The 21,154-nt window shown below is 28.2% G+C and overlaps 1 protein-coding gene across 1 annotated transcript in view; it reads right to left on the minus strand.

The window, feature by feature from the left end:
• Window positions 1-478: 478 nt before the first annotated feature.
• LOC142329246 (LITAF domain-containing protein) overlaps window positions 479-21,154 on the minus strand; it is a 38,540-nt gene continuing 17,864 nt past the window's right edge. Inside the window, exons 3-4 of the mRNA XM_075373655.1 lie at window positions 18,260-18,416; window positions 479-10,875 (exon numbers count right to left, since the gene is read on the minus strand). Of these exons, the coding sequence (XP_075229770.1) occupies window positions 10,770-10,875; window positions 18,260-18,416 (263 nt within the window). The 3' untranslated portion in view covers window positions 479-10,769. The remainder of the gene's footprint in view (window positions 10,876-18,259; window positions 18,417-21,154) is intronic.

Genomic DNA, 21,154 nt, shown 5'->3' on the forward strand with positions numbered 1-21,154 from the left:
GATGCAGAATCTGCAGTGACAGTATCTCCCCATCTCCTTAACAAATTTGTAACTAAAATTAAATGATATTCATGACCAAATTTTAGAACTCAAGCAAAAAGCAAGTCAGCATAAATTTTTCTTAATTTTTTTAACGCAAAAATGTTTTTTTTGTTAAAGTTGAAACATCAAGATTTATAAAAACAGTGACATAAAAAATTTGACCTGATTATAAATTTTCCCATATATGATGTACTGTGTATAGCTTCAAATAGTACTATATACTATATAATAAATATAAAACTATATAATAGTTTCCAGGAAAGTAATAAAAGTATTAGTTTAATTTGCAATTTCAATGATTTAAAATTTTATTTTGTGTAATTTTTTATTTACTTTAATGAAAGTGTTTCATGTTCATTAACCTACAGTGTAACAACTATATAGGTTACATTTTAAGTTTAGATGAATATGTAATAAAAAAAAAAAAAAACAAACAAAAAACCAAACATTTTAATTTGGCACTTAATATTAAACAATTAGTGGAACAGGAAATACAGAAAAATAATTAAAATACTTTACAATGGGCATAATTAAAATTAAACATCTATTTATTTTTTATAGAAAATTAAAAGAAAAGCAAGTGAAAATTTGAAATCAAATAATACGCATTTATTTAAAGGATTAATAGTTATATTTTCGTGAATGTAATTATTTATGAAAATAAAATATAATACACATTCATGCTAAAAAAAAATGCTATATATAGAAAAGAAATTGGAAAACTGTCTGATATTATGTAATGTGGAATATTTCATAAGATTGCCAACAATACACCACAATTTCATTTCATAAACATAAATAATTAATTTATGAAAATAACAAAAAATAAATAAAGCTAAATGTGGAAAGTGACATTCTGTACATAAAAAATTCTAGAATTTAGGTTTTTAAGACAATATAAACTTATTAAAATAATAACAGAAAAATAACTCAATAATAAATTTACCCATTTAAAATTAATATTTAAATCTACTTATTTTTTATAAAATACATCTTTTGATAACAAAATTCAGTTTGCTTTGGCTGCCATGAAAAATCTAAATGTAATTTATAAAAAGAAAAAAGTAAAATTAAATCTTTTATTATTATTGTATTTATTTTATCACTGATAAATTTTTGCCAAGTTGCCTTTTTTAAATTAATCTTTATTTCCATAAAATTCTTCATAAGATCTCTTCATGACACAAAGCTTTTTTAAGCTGGAAACCTGTTCATTCTTTATTTTCATAAAGTTTCGCTGATAGCAAAATTTTATTAGATTAAAAAAATGTTTGTAACTCTAACGACATTAAGATTGTATATTAAATTATGTATTCAGAAATGCAGGAATGAATCCAGATTTAAAATAAAAGGTTTGTAATCCTGAGTGTTTGATATCCAGGTTTGTAATAAAAGGAACTATGCATGTAAAGAAATAAGGTAAAATGAAGTTTGAGTACTTAAAGCAAATAATTCACTTCACTCTGAAAACTGGTAATTTGGAAAAAAAAAAATATATATATATAAAATCAAGGCCATTCCATCAGGTCTTTTGGACAAGAAATCCATTCTTCTATTGATGCAAGATTTAATTTTTCCACAGAAAAAGCTGTAATATTTTTTCTCAATAAAACTGCTGCACCAACACTTTTATGTGATTTAAAATTTAACTATTAATTTTTCCGCTATATTTATAAAAATTAAGCTTGCTGATTTATAAACATATTTTTAATTAAACATTAACTGACAATCTACAGACTTACTGAATTAAAAGAGTACTCTGAATTTTATTCTAATAAATTACAATTTAAACTAAACTTAAAAATCAGCCTGCAAAAGTAAATCATTTAGATGTACAGAGGATTGTGAATGTTGCTTGAGCCTTTTCTGCCTGAGTGATATGGGAAAAAATAATTTCAGTTGATTATAGTTAATAACAATGTTAATTTTACAGAATAATGGGAACGACTAACACAGCTAATCATTATGAAGAAACTATCAGAAATTTTTTTTCTAAGTACTAATAAAAAATAAGTATTCTGGCACACTTTCTTGTAGATTTATTCTCCAGTATAACAATGTTGTTTTAGGATAAGCAAAAAACTGCTTATCTACCTGGGACAAATCCAGTTTGGGTAATTAGACAATTATAAAATGTATATTTGATTTCATTTTTTCCATTGATAATTCTACGATTTCAAATAAATGTGAATAAAAAAAATAGCCATTTATTTTTGAACATCTTGTAATTACTCTATTAACAAGTGAATTTAGTAAAATCTTGATTGTTAATAACAATTTTAATTTAAAACAAATTATTGAATGTATACAATAAATTATTAATCATAAATAATTTAAATTAAAAAACAAAACATTATTTTAATCATTCTCCAAAATATATTTCATCTAATTTAAATACATTCGCACAAATATCATTAATTTCATGAGTATTTATAAAAGTAATTTATCCACAGTATCTGTATGAATTTATTATAAAAAATCAGTCTTGTTTATTTATTACAAATACCATATTTTTAAAACGAGAAATCAAGATACTTAGTTGTGAAAAAAATTATGATTGAGTAGGCCAAATATACCAAACAAAATAAAAATAATTCTAAATACAGAATTTACATAATAATTAATGACTAAATTTAATACAAATATATATTATAATTAAAAAATTACTAATTAGCTGCCCACATAATTTATAATACTAACAGTGATAGAATATACTATTAAACTTTTAAGATAAGAAGAATAACAAATCAATAATGAATATACATTATTGTTAAACAATCCACATAATATAAAATTCATTTATTTTTATATTAAAATGAATTATAATCATATAAAACAAAAATGATTTCAAATAATATGCATATAGAAACAGAAATAATTTTTTTAAATTTTTATTAAAAAAAAAAAAAAACACGGTAGGACATCTTACCATTTCTGGGTCTCAAAATAATTCTTTTGGTTATCAGAATATTTAGGATCTCTTAACACTTATTACTTTATAATGAATGTTAAGTATTATTTTAAATATATCATAATCCATAAAATTAAACAATACATTTGAAATATATTTTTTTGTTAATAATATTTCCTGGATGAGAATAAAAAAAATGACTTTAGGTTTAAAGTGCCATAGACACAGAGCTATATCATCTTTATGTTATCCATTTGATGCATTTGTATCCTAATGCTTGTGAAAATATTGAAAAAATAAGATTATTAATCTTACATATATTTCTGTTGCCATGGTGACAGAAATAAAAATGTGAGCATGTACAGCAAACAAACCAATGCACCGTGTTTTTTTACTGGAGAGATATGACATAGTACTCCAAACTTTAAGGCTAGAAGAACTGGTAAATATATACATAAAAGAGGTAAAGTATTTCTAAAATGAGTATGAGTGATCCAGAAATCTGGAATCTTCAAATTTATGAAAAATTTTCTTCTAAAAATTCAATGAATGCATTTAAATTTTTGAAGTGTAAATAATCTAATCAAGTACAATATTTTTTTTTATGTACTCATAAATTTATGGGAAATTTCTTGTATAAAGAAAAAAGGTCTCTAATGCTGTCCTGAGATATGCAACAACCATGCCAAAAGTTTACAAATGTTTTTAATAACTTAATAACACTGTACTCAGCATCTTGGTATTAATTATATTTTTTTATAATTGATTGGTTAACCTTAATGGTTATGGATCTGTATAGTATTCATATCTAACAAGAAATAATAATATGATTGATAAACAGTTAAAGGTTCATTAAGTCTATTCAGTACAAAAGATGTTGCTCAACTCAATGCTATCTATTAACTTGAAGTTTTAGTGTTTAATAACATAATATTATTTTGAACATTACATCATTCAAACTAGAGAGAATCACTTAGTTTTATTTTAATTTTCTTCTTATATATCTGCTGTAATTTAATATTTTAGTTACGTCATGAATTTTAATTACCAAGGAACATTCACCTTATTCCAGGCAATGATAAAAATGTATCAGAGTGGGTGTTTGTATTCCTACGACGTATCAGTATACTACATAGAATTTAATATTTTTTTTTATGTGACAAACAACCATTTTTGATTATATTTTTGTTAAATTAATGAACATATTTTGTATTAGTATTGAACATTTTTTTAATGTAGTTGTTTTTCTTATAATTGTTATGGGTTTTCTGTTAATATTTAAATCTTTCTTTATCTGAGAAGAAGTCCGCTCTTTCCATTCCTCTCGGACTTTGTTAAATTGAATACATGTTTAGTTAAATTTTATATTTTTTATATATGCATTTATTTTAAATAAACATGTTATTTTACGATTAAAATGAAGTTAGTTGTAAGTTTTTGTTTAATTTTTTAGTTTTTCTAGTTTTAGTTGCCATTTTTTAATGGCAAATATAAGTTTATTTCAGGCAATGACAACATGAAAGCATATTTTTTCCCTACCAAAGAAAAAAATGAATAAAATTTAATTTTAAGTAAGTACTAAAACACACTATATGAAGTGTCTATATCACTTTTTTCAGTTCCTGATTATGATATTTCAATCTGACACAAAAAAGAAATTTTTATTAAGTTTTTCTATTCTGACATGTTTGATATTACGTTTATTACTAAACAATACTTCAATAAATTAGAATCTAAAATAATAAGTAAACTAAGTAAGTAAAATAATGTTTACTTTATGTTTATACTTAAAATAAACAAGCTGATTTAAAAAAAAATACCTCTCTCAAATTCATTAAATTAGTCTGCCAGTATATAACTTTCCTATTGCTGTTTCTAGCTACCATATTTAAGAATTGTAATTTGTTTAATTACTTTTACAATTTTAATATAATATTTTAATTCTCATCAAATGATCAGTTATAAACTAATGAGTTAGTATGATACCAAACTTCACAAATTAGCCCTTTTCTAAGTGCTGCGAAAAAACAAAGATGTTTGACAACAATATAATAATATCATCCAAATTAAAAGTAAGAATTCTCTCAACAATTAAAAAAATAATTTCATAACATTTAAAAAAATTCACAATTTATGAAAATAAAAACAAAACTATAAGAAGCAATAAAGCACATATAAAAATAAATTTAGTAATATAAAATAATGTTTGCTGCCATATGTATTGCGAGCCATATAATTTTTCTAAAAAAAAACTGGTAAATATATGTAAAAGAAAAATTATTAAATTCTTTATATCTTTATTGTCTGTATTAGATCATATTAAAATTATGCTAATAATAATAATATGTATAAATAATTTGATAAAAATGGTGTACATATAAAGTTTTCAAATAATATTTTTTTCTTAATTTATTTTGCATAAGGATAATAAAAAATTATTGTATTATGAGGCTTGGCTGATAAATTTTGCACGTTAGCATGTTACACGGAGATAAAAGGTACTACCGAGTTGGACGTGGCAGCACATGATAGATAAAACCCCCTCTACAAACCTGCGATAATGTGTTGAAATCCATTTCGGTTTGTTTTCAGTAGCAGTTAAAATGGAGTCGAGTACGGCCAATATGTAAACATGGTTAAAACAGTGTGCAGTGGTAAAATTTTTAACATCAGAAAATGTGAATCCTACAAATATTTTTCATTGCTTAAAAGCGGTTTATGATAGTGAAACTGTTGACAGGAGTACTGTGAATAAGTGGGCTTTGAAATTTTGCGAATGAGAAGCTGGTAAAATGGCAATTGAGGATGCACTTCACAGCGGACAACCAGTTTCTGTGACCGACGAGAAACATTGAAAGGTGGACGACTTGCTTCAAAGTGACTAGCAAATCATCCAGCAACGCACTGCTACTCAGTTAGGCATATCTAAAGAACGAGTAGGCAGTAGGCTATATTATCGAGCTATTGGGTTACCGTAACATCTGTGCATGATGAATACCAAGCAAACAAACTCTGTGATGGCTCTCTGCATGCTGAAGTTTGAGCCTGTTCTGCATCCGCCTTAATCGTTGGAGGATCCCAACCCCGTAAGGGGAAGACATCCACCTTGTGACGTTAATGGTCGCCACACCACCCCTTCCATTCTGAGCCCTGAGGGCTTTACCGGAGGTCGTATTTAGACCCTCTAACTGATTATATCTCAAAGTCATCGGCCAGGCCTCGGTTGGGATGCCACCGATGAAAATGCCTTGGCAGACAATTGCATCAGTAAAATACAAATCAAATTTCGCCTTCACGTAGGCCTCAAACGAAATCTTTACATCCAACCTAACATGATCCCTCAAAATAACTGACCAAAAACACGGAAGCACAAACCCTGTGCTTAGTCCAGATTTGACAGCACCATTCATGACTGTGAATGCCTCAGAAAACGAACGAGTTTAAAATTAAATCAGTGCTACACTCATATCAATCAAAATTATGTTTTACACAACACAGAAATTCAGACCTGCACTCAAATAAGTAAACCAATTTAGGTCACCTAAAAAGGGAAATGCAACTTCATTCCGGTCCGTGCAGGAGCTGGGTACAAATTCTGCACCTCCATTTCCACTCTTCCTTCATGTCAAGAGGGATCTCAAAGGTAATCATTACACCATCGACAATGAGCTGAAGGAAGCTATGGCCACTTGGGTCCAAGAAAGACCATCAGAATTTTTCAGTGATGGAATGCAAAAATTTGTCACATGTTGAGAAAAGCATATCAATGTAAACAGGGATTATATTGAAAAATAAATACTGCATTTTGTAGCTAAGGTACTTGTATTTAAGGTGCACTTTTATTCACTTTTTATTTCATTCCAATATCTCTTTTCATCCCCATGCTATGCATATATGTGCAAAATTTATCAGTAGAGCCTTGAACATAATTAAATATAATGGCAAACTAAAAATTAAACAACAATAAATCCAACAGAAAAGAAATTATGTCATTACACTAACTAAAATCTACTACAACAATATTTACAAATGAGTAGCATTATCAACGTTTAAATGTTAATTTAATGTTAAGTCTATAAAACCGATGAAACCAACCTAATTGATTTTTTGATTCCATGTTGACATATCTCAATCTGCATTAATGAAACATTTTATCATAGAACTCTGCCCTTATATTTTTGTTTATATGTCACATTAACTGTGTTTGTATATGTGCATGTATATAAATAAAATAAATTATATATAACAAATAAATATATATAGCAAGAATTGAATCTCATGAAAGGGGAACCTGAGGCATTACACAACAGTGGTATGACCCAAGGACTATATGTGGCTGAATATATAATTTTACACCAGGAAGAAACAAACAAACTTGAAAAAATAGAAAGGAAAAACTAGGACCCACAAAAGCAGATGTTGGACACTATAAAAAAAAATTAATGAACTTTACTGGAAGATAGATAAACTATCTATCAGTAGCAATTAGGAAACACAGACTTGCCTTCTATGGACACTTGATGAAAATGGACGAAAACAGACTAACCAAAGACATCTTTGAACTAGGAAACAACAGAAAGACAACTACCAAGTAGTTTAAACAGGTCACATATCTAAAAGAAGCAAGATCTAATAGAAATACACATAATCACAGACAAAAACAAAAAACATGTGAAGCATTCTAGAAGAAAGGCAGAATGGACCCAGCAAAGAACATTACATAAGATGAAAATGTAACAGGAACAAAAGAAAAGAGATGGAAATAAGTGAAACTATTTATTGTGGTCCTACAGAGGCCGGCATAGATTAAAAAAAAATAACATATACATCTGACTTAGTTGTTTACTATGTCTGCTAGTAAGTTATAATATTTTCATGGATTATAGATATAATAAGGAATGTTGTAACAATAATACAGGATCACGTTTTTATGTATTGTAGAATTCATTTTTGTTATTATTAATTTTTTTAAAGTAAAGTAGTGATTCAGATAAATAAAATTATTCTTTAAAAAAATTTGTACTGTTTTGATATGAAATATGAGACTTGTTGATGTAACTTATCGATATCATGTATACTTATTGTTGAGCATGACTAAGCACTTCAAATGCAATATTTTTATTTTCATATTATATGAAAAGATAAAATCAACAGTTTTAATATTTCTAAAGTAAAAAAAAATTATACTAATTTTTTGGTTAATGTGAATGTATACTATCATAACCAATTTTTTCTTGAAGAATAAAAATACATATTAAAAAGAATACTAAGATTAAAACATCTTATAAATCCCAATTTCCTTAATATACCCTGTTATATAGCTACCTACTGTTTCTAGGGTTAAATAATTATTAAAATACAATTTTCCCCGTTATATTCTTGCGGTTTTTTTTTCATTCATTTAATATGAAATAAAATAAATAAATAAATAAATATAAAATTCTTACTAACTATAATTAATATTCTATACAGTAGTTAACTGTAAAACAATCATTGTAATCCTTTATTTCAGTTATCAGTTGTTTACTCCAGATTAATTCATGGATGTCAAGAATTTTTATACATTCAGCATATGTTAGGATTTTTATATGAATACAGCAATGTATACATATTTGCTTAGAGTAGCATACAAATATTGTAGGGAGTGTTATAGTATAAAAATACAGAATCATTCCGTGTGCTTTAATTTTTTGTTTTGTTTTTGGTAAACGACCTACTTACCATAATGAGGCATCAAATTTTATATTTTCTTATTAATTTATCACTCATTAATGAAAAATAATTTTAGATACCAAGTAATGTACTAACTACAACATGATAGTAGTTTTCTTATACTGAACATAATAAAAAAAGTCTTGATGAAGATAAAGAAAATTTTGTATGCATGTTATTAAATATATTCAAAGGTGTTTAAAAAAATAATAATAAAAAAACAACATTAGTACATTATAACAAATTAGCCCTTTTAGGTCTAGTAACATAATCCAATTAAAATTACAGAATAATCTTACACTACTTTCCTCATCCAAAATTCATTATTCATCTATAATTTTTAAAAGCACTGATTCAAAATATATGTTCAAAATTTAATTTTCCCTTACTTAGATTATTCTACATTTAAATCAGAATTATATTATCTCTCACATAAAGGATATTATTCTGGTTTAAAATAAATTATTTTGTTACAATTAAATCACTTTAAACACATTACAAATATTTCTTTTAATTATTTCTTTATACACCACTTTTAATTTATTACCAAGAATTTTAAAAACTATAATGGAAACTTAATAATTTGTTATTTAATAATTCATCGATATGAAAAGATAACATAGTTTTAATTTGAATGAATCTGAAAATTATTCACGACTCCAAAATAATTAATTTTGTAAATTACTTATTATGTTAATTAAAATTATAATGATATTTAAAAATTACTGTAGAGTGATTAATTCACAACATAAGCTCAAAGCTTGTGTTGTGTGAATATGTAATGGAAATTTTGTAGCTTATAAAAAAATACCATGCTTGATCAAAATTTGAACCTGGAATGGAAAGGCTTAAATGCTACCACTCCATTGTGAAGACCAGGAGAGTTATTTTTTTCATTCTTCCACAGAAAAGTTTTGCACAATTCATCAACTCCTATAATTTGTCATCTTCAGTCCTGACGATGTGACAAATTTTTAAGTTTCCAATATATTATAACATTTATGAAACGGTTTTACAATAAACCGTTAAACAATGTTATTAAACAATGCTGTCATATCACTGGATATGACAAAAGATGTGAATCCTACATTATTTGGTTAGTATATGTCTCTTTTGATTTTGTTTAAATTCAGATTTTCTATTAGCATCATTAAGTAGTGGTAACATATTAAAATACTACAATTTATGAAAATCTGCCCTGGAAAAACAAGGATAAATGGAATATAATGATTCATAGGTTAACAAAGTAGGATTAATATATTTACAACTAGTAATATCAAATTTTCTTCAACAAGGTTTTACAATATTCTGAAAGGTTTGTGGTTTTTTTCTAATTCTCAAAAAATATGAGGTAGTAAAAATAAAAACTACATAGCAATTAAATCAACACACATTGAATATAAAGTAGTACTGAACTGGTGAATTAAAATTTATCAATGAACAATCTCTACAAAAAATCTTATGTTGTGACCAATACAATAATAATTGATGACTGTTTAATAATTACTTATATATCAGGTTATAAAACATTATGCTGATTTAAGAGCATAGAAACAGTTCATTTGTTCAGTCCAGTTGTGTGCTTCACTAACAGAAAAACATTAAATACATTTTACAACAAAGAGGAAGTTTGTTTAGTTTACATTAGCTTTAGTTTGAATGGTATAAATTTTAGTTTTAACCACTTAAAATAAGGTACACTTTTAAAAAGAACCAGAAAGGGTTAAAACATTTTTTTTATTAAGGTATTCCATTATCCATTACAGTAGAATATAATAGTGTAAAACTGATACAAACATATATTTTTCCTAACAATGTATGCACAAATACCTTGATATTTTAATTACTAATAGGTTATTATATGATTTAAAGCCACTCCAATGGTTACTTATTAACAATTAAATAATGAACTACCTTTTCCCTTCCTTATATACATTACAATATATTACATTAATGTATTAGATAATTAATAATTAAACTTAAGGCAAGCAATAATTAAAAATGAACACCATTTGAATGGAATATTACTAGATTCAAACATATATACGGATATATGTAATATAAAGCATTTATATTTCATTGTTTCTTAAATTCTTTTTTTAATTTAACGGCGAAAACGTCCAAGATATGCTTGACAATTTGGGCATGAATGATGGACATCCATGCAACTGTCAATGCAACATGGAATCAGACAACATCCACACCAACACCTGAAAAATAGAAAAAAGAGATTACAAACCTATTTAAACCCTTTTAATGTCCACCATAATATTACAATATGCAGGAGTGATTCTCAACCTTTTTATCTCCATGATCCCTAAAAAGTAAAAAAAAGAATATATATATATATAAAGAATATTTTGCAATCCCCCCCCCCCCCACCCATCACAACAGCCACAACCCAATGAAACATAGTTAACACTATTTAGCTGCGTTGATAGTGACGTGTATGAACATGCATGCATGAAGTGTACAAACATGAGCAATTTACAGTTCCAATTTGATGTGTAATTTGTAATTTGGTCTGCTTGTGTAATATTTACTGTGGGAGCATCATGTTCAATCATGTATATGATATGTTTGAACATATCGTGCTAAGCAGAATGAACAAACGACATAAGGGATTGCAGAACATCAGTTTAGTTTTGAATGTGAAGTGTGCATCTGGTGCCTTTACTTAAGTTTTTAAAAGCATAGTTTCATTGAAAATAATAATAATTATTGAGGTTTCAGTTTTTTAATGTCCAGTTAAATGGTGTAACTGTTTTTCAGTTAGATTCTTATGCAAAATGAATAAACTTGTGAATAAATGAAGTGAGCCATCTACTTCCAGTGAATTGATTGGTAAAAAGACAAGATTATGACATTTAAATTATGGTTTATCAGAATTAATTCGACACTTGGAAACTAAACATCTGGATCATAAAAGCAAACCATTGGAATTCTTCAAAAGAAAAATTACATACTTTGAGAAATCAACAAGATTCTATTTGTATATCAAATCATACCGATAAAAGTGCACTTGAAGCATTTTATCTTGTAGCATATTATCTTATATTGTAGCATTGAGTAACTAAGATGTCCACACCCCACAAAATCGCAAAAAACCTCATATTGTTGGTTGCAATTGATATGGTCAATATTTTAATAGGCATGGAAGAAAAAACTGAAAAAAATTCCTCTTTTTAACGAAACAGTATCCAGGAGAATTGATGACATGACTCCTGACATCATCGGCAAAGATATTCAACAAGTGAGTTTAAGTGAATATTTTAGTATTCAATTTGATGAATCAACAGATTTGGCAAACATTTCTCACTTGTTATGTTTTATGAAATATGAATGTGATAGGGACAAATCAATCAAAGAAAATATGTTGTTTGCAAATCAATACCTGGTCATGCAATAGGACAATGTCTTTTTAATGTTTTTTGAGAAGCTACTAAAAACTATAATATAGATTGAACAAAATGAATACAGTATGTAGTGATGGTGCAAAGGTGATAACAGGAAAGAACAGTGGATTTCTGAAAACTTAAAAGATCATCTTATACCAAGGGTGGAATGGACGCACTGCTTCCTTCACACACATGCTTTTGCCACAAAAATTACGCAGGAAAATCTCAACAAATTCTTTGTAAAGCTGTTAAAATGCTTAATTTTATTAAAAGTTGAACATTACAGAATAGGCTGTTTGCTAAACTATGCAATGCAATGAGCGGAAAAAAAAATTTCTTCTTATTGCAGGGGAAAGTGTTAATCTGGTTATTGGAATTGCAAGATGAATTAATATCTTTCCAGGATAAACAAATGCCATTCTCAATGTTTATATGGAATAATGAGTATATATTGTTGTTGGCTTAGTTAGCTGATGTATTTTCACATTTAAACAACTTGAATGTGAAGTTACAAGGACATGATAAAAAATTTTAATAATGTAAGACAAAGTTCATGGTTTCATTAGAAGCTTGATATCTGAATTATTCAATATCAAAGCAAAAATTTTGATGTTTCCACTCACTTCTGATAATATATTGAGAAAAATTTGGATGAAGAAGACACTATTAACCACAGTTTGGTTAGCATGAAGATGCATTTGTGTGAGCTAAAAATTCAGCTGGAGTAATATTTCCCAGAAGATAAAAATGATTTCTTGAAGAGACAGGTACTCTCTCTTTTTTTTCCTGTTTAGCCTCCGGTAACTACCGTTTAGATAATTCTTCAGAGGATGAATGAGGATAGAAGTGTAAATGATAGAAGTAAATGAAGTGTAGTCTTGTACATTCTCAGTTCGACCGTTCCTGAGATGTGTGGTTAATTGAAACCCAACCACCAAAGAACACCGGTATCCACGATCTAGTATTCAAATCCGTGTAAAAATAACTGGCTTTACTAGGACTTGAACGCTGGAATTCTCGACTTCCAAATCAGCTGATTTGGGAAGACGCGTTCACCACTAGACCAAGCCGGTGGGTCGAAGAGACAGGTACTGAATTGATCTAGTGTAAACATTGTTGCAGCTGCTAAGTTACCAGTTGAGATTCACTACCAGCTGATTGTAATGTACGCCATTACAATGTTACAACAACAATTCACATCAGAATTTTTAGAAAGCTTTGTTTTGTGTTGACTGCCTAAGGATTTCAGTCTTTTGCTCTGTGGGAAGGTAGAACAAAAGTTTTTTGGACACTAATTATTGTAAGAAATTAATACTTGCAAAATCTGACCTGAAAATGATTCAAAAGTAATCGCCAGAACTGTATCTCCAATATTTCTTTTGGAGAAATCACACATGATGTGTGTGAGGAAAGTACTGAGATTGGTAACACTGTGAGCGATCTGGCAACGCTGTGTCTACCGGTTTGTGCTAGACCAGTTTTTTCATCCCTTCCACATGCTCAGTACAAGTTTCAACTCCATTCAGCCAACACATTATTTTTGACAGCACCATCAGTGAAGTTGTGTTTTTGTTGTGTGTTATGAAAATGGAGCATTGGAATTTAGAGCATTGTTGTTCAATCAAGTTTTGTGTTAAACTTGGAAAATCCACGAGTGTGACCTTTGAAAAGTTGAGACAGGCCTATGGGGAACATTGCTTATCAAGAGAACAAGTTTTCCGCTGGCACAAATCATTTTTGGAAGGCCAAGAACACGTTGAAGATCAACCTTGCTCAGGGAGACCTTCAACATCAAAATCTGACAAAAACATTGAGCGTGTGAAGGTTGTTGTGAGATCAGACTGTCGTTTAACAATAAGGATGATAAGTGAACAGTTAAATTTAAAAACTTTCACCATACATCAAATTTTGACAGACGATTTGGACATGCGAAAGGTTTGTCCAAAATTGGTGCTGAAAAACCTCACAACGGAACAGAAGGACAATCGAAGAAACATGTGCATCTTCTTGAGAGGATTGACAATGACCAAGAATTCTTCAATCGTGTGATCACAGGTGATGAATCCTGGATATTTGGGTACGATCCTGAAACAAAGTGGCAAAGCGAAGAGTGGCACACTCCGTCATCTCCTGGACCGAAAAAAATGTTGAATGAGCAAATCAAAGATCATAACCATGCCGATTTGCTTTTTGGACAGTAGGGATATCGTGCATAAAGAATTTGTACCTCCAGGACAAACTGTCAACCAATTGTTTTACAAAGGTGTCCTTGAAAGGCTCAGGAAAGTATGATTCGCGTGAGACCAGACATTGCAGACAAGTGGATGCTTCATCATGACAATGCCCTGTGTCACATGGCTATTTCCATCAGTGAATTTTTGACCGCAAAATGCATTCCTACAGTTCCTCAACCCTCCTATTCACCTGATTTGAGTCCTTGTGCCTTTTCCTTTTCCCGAAATTGAAACATGTCTTAAAAGGACGTCATTTTGGAGGCTCTGGAGAACATTCAAAAGACTGTGGCCGACCAGTTAAAAGCCGTACCAGTTGAAGCCCTCCAGCGCTGCTACCAGGCGTGGGAACGACTCTGCTGGTGTATATCTCTACCCAAGGGAACTACTTTGAAGGGGATAATATTGTTGTTTGAAAAAATAAAAATTTTGGTAAGTAAAAAGTCAGTCTCATTACTTTTTCACACACCTCGTAGAACTCAAAACGTTCAAGTCCAAAAGTACCATTTTTAAGCTTGGCATAAAATAAAATTAATAAGAAAAATAAATTTACAAATTTTTTAGTTGAATTTTTTTAAAGCAAAAGAAAGCTTTACTTTACATTAATGTAATAACAAAGAAGTTTTATGTATTTTCATGAATCATCAATAAAAATGAGTATAATATTACAATGTTTTTTTAAGGTTACATTTTTATAGAAATAAAATATTTTTTTAACATCAGGTTAACAACAAAACCTTGTCACTAATGACAAATTTTTTAAGATTATATTTTCATTCATAAAAGTACAATATTTTTTAACAATGCATTTTTACATAACAAAAAGTTAACAAACACTATGTCAGTAATGACACAATTACTTTAAATATTTAACTGAAGAACAATATCGAGGTGATAACATTATTATATATTTTTTAAATTATTATAACATAAACATCATTTCAATCTAACATCTCAGGATTGTATCCGCCAATATCATCAACTATACTATAATCACTTGCAATAATTTTTTTTACAAAAAACTTTGCTATCAAGTGAAATATGATGCATCAATGATTTTATCTCTTTTAATTTTGGAATGGAAAATGGATTATTATCCATTTCCATTCAATTTCAAACTATTATTTCAATATGATATTATTTACCACAAGAAGGACGACTGTTTTCAAACTGCGCTTTGAAGAATTTTGAAAAAGATGCCATTCATTAAGGTGTCGCATATGTCCGAAAGCTTCTAGTAAAGATTCCACATCATTATGGTAAACTAAGTCCTTGTACTGGAAGAAGAAATATTCAAATTCACATGCTGTGATGGAAAGCATTTACTTTAATATTGTGTTGTAAAACATTTCATCCTTTCAGTTGTGATGCAAGAATTTCAGCTTGATACTTGATAAAAATTAGATCATGAATTAGATTCATTTAATTCTGACCATTTAATTAAGAGTGGTTCAGTATTTATATTTTCTAAAAAGTCTAGGTCTCTCCTTAGTTCATCATCTGTTAAACATGCACTTTACCTTCTGGTAAACTTCAACTTTGCCTTCATCTAATTACCATGTATTTGGTGGTACTGGAATTGAAAACTGTGGATTGATGAGGCACTTATCTAATAGCAAGGGGATATCAGGATATTTAACAGTATGTCTAGTCCTAGCTGTTGTCTCTGATATTAAAAAATAGCAGTCTGTGAAGAGATTCTTCAGTTCTCTTCAAACCATTGGAATTGCCAATGTCAATGATCAAATCCATTCAACTAACTAGTCAACAGTATTACCATGAATTGCAAAAAAATAAAGATGACCCCAGGACTTTTCCTCATCACCTAATTTATATCTAAAATACAGTTCATATAATTTTTTTTTGCAATGTAGTAATACTTCTCCTCTGAGAGTTTAATGTTACCTCACCACAAATATAGCAGAAACTGTTTGGATGGTTAATAAAACTGTGTGAAATTTTTATTAAAAAATTCACTTCAATATACTCACAAACTTTAAACACTAACCAAAACCATTAATTTAGTATATGTAATGACTTTAAAGGGAGAATAAGATCACAAATTGGTAGGAAAAGTAGCTGCACCACTAAATGTTGCACATGAGAGCTCACACTTGACTGATGTAGTTGAAACTTTTCTTAGTCAGCATGATATATTATTTATTATTTACAGCATTACAACCAGCATTGAGTCACCAAAACAAAATTCATATACGCTGTGCAATGTGTGTCATAATTACATTCAGAAAAACATATGACATGAAATCATACGTGTATAATTTGTAAACGTTTTAATTACTAGTAAATAATAATAATATTTATTCTTCATGGCTACTTATCAACTCATAAAAATTATAATTTATTTAACAACTAGCTGCAATAAATAAATAATATAATGTATTTGCATTGTTAACGCACTTGCTGGAAAATAGGAAGGGCAATTACATAAAACCTAAGGCTGATAGAGAAATTCTGACTTTACATTTGAAATCAGTGCCCAAAAATACAAAGGATTCAACAAATATTGACCATGCAACAAAATCATTATTGACCAGTATTATTTAAAATAGAAAAACTTAGTAAAAATAAATTAATATTCAGAAGGCATTAATGAAAATTATTTAAGATACATTTATGTACACGTTGAATGAAATCCAGAAATTCAGGTTTTTTAAACACTTTTTTAATTTTGCAAAGTTAAAATTAACTAAAGTTAATTAGAAAGAAGATTTTTAAAATGGTTTCATAATTTATTATAACCAGTTAATGTCAGCAGAGTTTGCTAAAATATGCTGAGTGATACTTAAGGGTTTAATTTATGACCACTCTCCAGGAACCATTTAGGTTACTTTAGTAAGGGTTTACTTTCACTTAACATATTCAAAAATAATAAAATTGTCATTCCCATAATAGATGATTGATTATATAATGAAGGTAAGATGAAATTGATAATAAAATCTGATATTCTCATGACTGAAACAAATGTGCGATTCTTTTTTGGATTTTGTTCCATGTGTAACCAGCTAGTTTGTATTGGATTTTGTTTAATTCAAAGTTAAACAAAAAGTTTTTGAACCTATAAAAATTAATACAAAACTTATGAAAATACTACACTACATTTTTAGAAGAGCATGAAATCTTTTGAGGAGGTACAACTCTTTTTTGAGGTAAAAAACTCAATTTAGTCAACGTTTATAAAAAGAAGCCAAAATTAGCTTGCTTTTATGCTTAATGTTTCAACTTCAGACATGCAACACATGCATTTTAACAGAATAATTGCTAATAAAATGAAAAAATGCCATACGTTGTCAGGAAACTATCACTCCCTCCCAAATAACTGCTAAGAGAGTCTACTACTATTAACACTATTTAATATATCTATAGCCTGCTAAACCAGAACATCTTTTTGTAATATTCAATTAAATGGCATAAAATTCTCTATATATAAGTAGCTTACTTTACACCACATAAAAGGAAATATTTTTCACTCTTTTATAATATTATTCAATTTCTTTCCTTAAAGTGTAATAACAAACTGTATTTTTAAAAAAAATAAATCTGATTTTAAATTTTTAGTTTTTAGCCACAAAATATTGAAAATCTATATAAATCATTCCTCTTCTGAACAAAGAATGTAACATAAACACAAATGTAAAAAATCAACCGATGTTGAAAAGGAAAAAAAACAAAACTTCAAAGAATACCATACCCATACTATTCATGGACAAATAAAAATATTCCTTGTTCTATTATTGTTTCCATAAAGACAATTAGAGTGTACATAATAATTTTAGAGTGTACATAATATGTGTAACTAATGACGAGATGGGGTTTTACTTACTACAGAATAGTATGAATAAATACATATGCTTCATAGCAATTTCCTAAGTAAAAAAGATTATTTATTATTAATTTTTACATTAAAATAAATATTTAAATTTAAAATAAAAATAAATATAATTTACCCAAGTATGGCAATAACAATTCCAGCAATATAAGCAATAACTGCCGGTGTACTTTTGGTACTGGTCTCTATTTCGGCCTGACAATTTGGACATATCATATGTGTAGGATGTGGTCCAACTGGTACAATAGTAGTGACAATTGCAGGGCCTTTAGTCACTGCAAAAACAACATTAAAGAATAAACATAATATATTCATCTAGTATTTCTATTTTAAACCTTGCATTTTTAAACAACTTTTACTCATCAAGTCCTTACTTAGAAGGCAAGTGCTATAATAATCCATGAAAATGCTTTTGGGAAATCGTTTTGAATGTTAAATAGATCAAACTACATAATAACAACACAAGTTTCAAAAGAAGCATCACAAAACAAAGTCTTAATAACATTTTATCAGTGTTCAAAATGGCTACCACTGGTGTCCATTCAAAAATGAGTTATTTATAAATGTTTCAGTGATGCATCTTTTTAAATCTTTTGAACTCTTCAGAATGGTTGGTTCAGTATACCCTGTTCTTCAAGGGCCATAGAAAAAATCTAGAGATTAAAGGGCTATGGGGCAGCCATCATCTCAATGAAACCTATTACTCTTCACCAAAAAATTCCTCTGAGTAAATTCATTGATGTTAGTGCAATGTGCAAAAGGGGATCTTGTTGAAAATTACAATGCCACTTTGACTCTATAACTAAGAAACAGATAATAACTTGGGAAGTTCTTTGAGTCAGCTTCTTGATACCATACCCCATTATTTTACAAATTAATGACATTAATGAAGCCTGTTAAATAACAACTATAGAAAGAATTTCCCCAAATGGTAAGTAAAGCTACCCCTAACTTCAGATACCAATTTAATGCAAAAAAAACCGCAACAGTTCAAATGTATAGAAAAATCACAGACAAAGAGTAGGAATATTGGGCTGGCCTCAATAATTGTAAAATTTCTAAAGAGGGATTTGAAAGAAGATATATTACAGAAAAGGAAGGTGAAGTAAGATTTTTCACTTCTGTCTGTGATGCACTCATTTCCATAAATGAACTGCTATGTCCAGGATGCAGGTTAGTTTTTGTAACTGCAAATAAGGTGAAATTTGAAAAGGCTTACAAATATCTTTGGATTCAAGGAGGCAAAATTTTGATTTGCAAGATGGAAAGGTTCACCATTAAATAACATTAAAAACACAAGTAATCACATTAAAAACTTGAAAGTTATTAAGGAATTATAATCACCTTAATATTAGGAAACACAAATGGATGATATATTGGACATTATATTATGTATTATTATATTATATATTGGATATATTAATGTATAAATATATATTGGATTAAATTTAAAAAAATTATTTTTAATTTAACAAAATATATCTTTAACTTGTTTATTGGTGAAATGTTACTTTTATGTAATAATAATAATAATAATAATAATAATAATAATAATAATAATTTATATCTTTCTATACAAACTAAGATAGAAGAGGAAATAAGTTAGAAGATGATAAAGAAATAAGTGGTTATAAAATTGATAACTATATTTTATATGCTAATTGGAATTAATTTTTAAGGGCTAGAGGAGTTATCATTTCTATAGATAAAGAAACTAATTGCAACACTACTTTACTAGATATATTATCTGCTAGAAACGCAGATAATTAGATGCACTTTAATCATTAAATATGTATTGATAGTTTATTTTTTAATGTTATTGCGTTGTATAGATTTCATGATTTATCTGAAAATGGTTTTTTGTACAGGAAATTAATCTAATTCTATATAATTAAAAACTTGCTGATCTCACAGTTATAATACATAACATAAACATTAACTTATTAGCTACCAATAAATCTGTCAATGTATATAAGATTACACTGCAGAGTTATGGTTTTAGTTCACATATTAATGCTACAACAAACTTTTGGTCTGGAGTTGTCTTGACTACATCCATCATCATAAACAAATACAGTATTTGGCTTGAGGATTGCTGAAGAAAATTGTTATAAACAAATCTTTACAAACGTAATAAAGATCTTAGTTCTAAATAAAATATTGTTGAACAGGAGGTTCTAAGACTTGTATATTTTGTGCAATTAGGGATGAGAATGGGAAGTTTATGAAAGTAATACATAAATTATGAAATATTTAATGATTTTTTTTTTTTTTTTTGGGTATCACAAAAAGATTAAACAGCTGCAACAAAGTGATGGATGATTTTTTAAATTGTAATTTTTAATAATAAATGTTATATTCCTAATATCAAACAGGCATTGTAAGATTCAAAATCAACAGGGTTAGATTGTTTAAGTAACAACTGAATAGAAGAGAATTCAATTTTGTGATAAGCTTACCACCTAGGTGGTAAGCTTATTAACCTTTGAATGATATTCTTAAACAAGCTGCAGTAATTCTGCTTTGAAGAAACATGATAATGATTTGATTTCTTGTTCACAGGATGATTGTATTCTTGTATATTTTAGTCAAAAGTTTTTGAAAACATAATTGAAGTTAAAATGAGTAATTTCACTGAATCTAGAAAGTTTTACAGCAATAAGGAGAAATTGGTTTTCATAGAGGTTTTAATGCTGAAACAGCTATTTTACTTTTCCATCTCATCTCAACCAAGGTTTAAAAATAATAATATAAAAGTGGCAGCACTCTTTCTAAATTTACATAAAGTGTTGATGTAGTGGAACACAAAATTTTATTGGATAAAATGAACTTAATTTGGGTAAAAGCTTGTAATTAATTTAAATCATATTTACAGCAAACAGTCCAGATGATAAGAGTAAATGGAAAATTGAGTAAGCCAGGAATAATTAAATATGGTGTCCCACATAGGGTTCTGTATTGGACCCCATTTTGTTTCTAATTTATATTAATGATCTACATTATGCAAACTTAG

Source organism: Lycorma delicatula, chromosome 8 (genome assembly GCF_047948215.1).
Source record: "Lycorma delicatula isolate Av1 chromosome 8, ASM4794821v1, whole genome shotgun sequence".
In the NCBI taxonomy this organism is placed as follows: domain Eukaryota; kingdom Metazoa; phylum Arthropoda; class Insecta; order Hemiptera; family Fulgoridae; genus Lycorma; species Lycorma delicatula.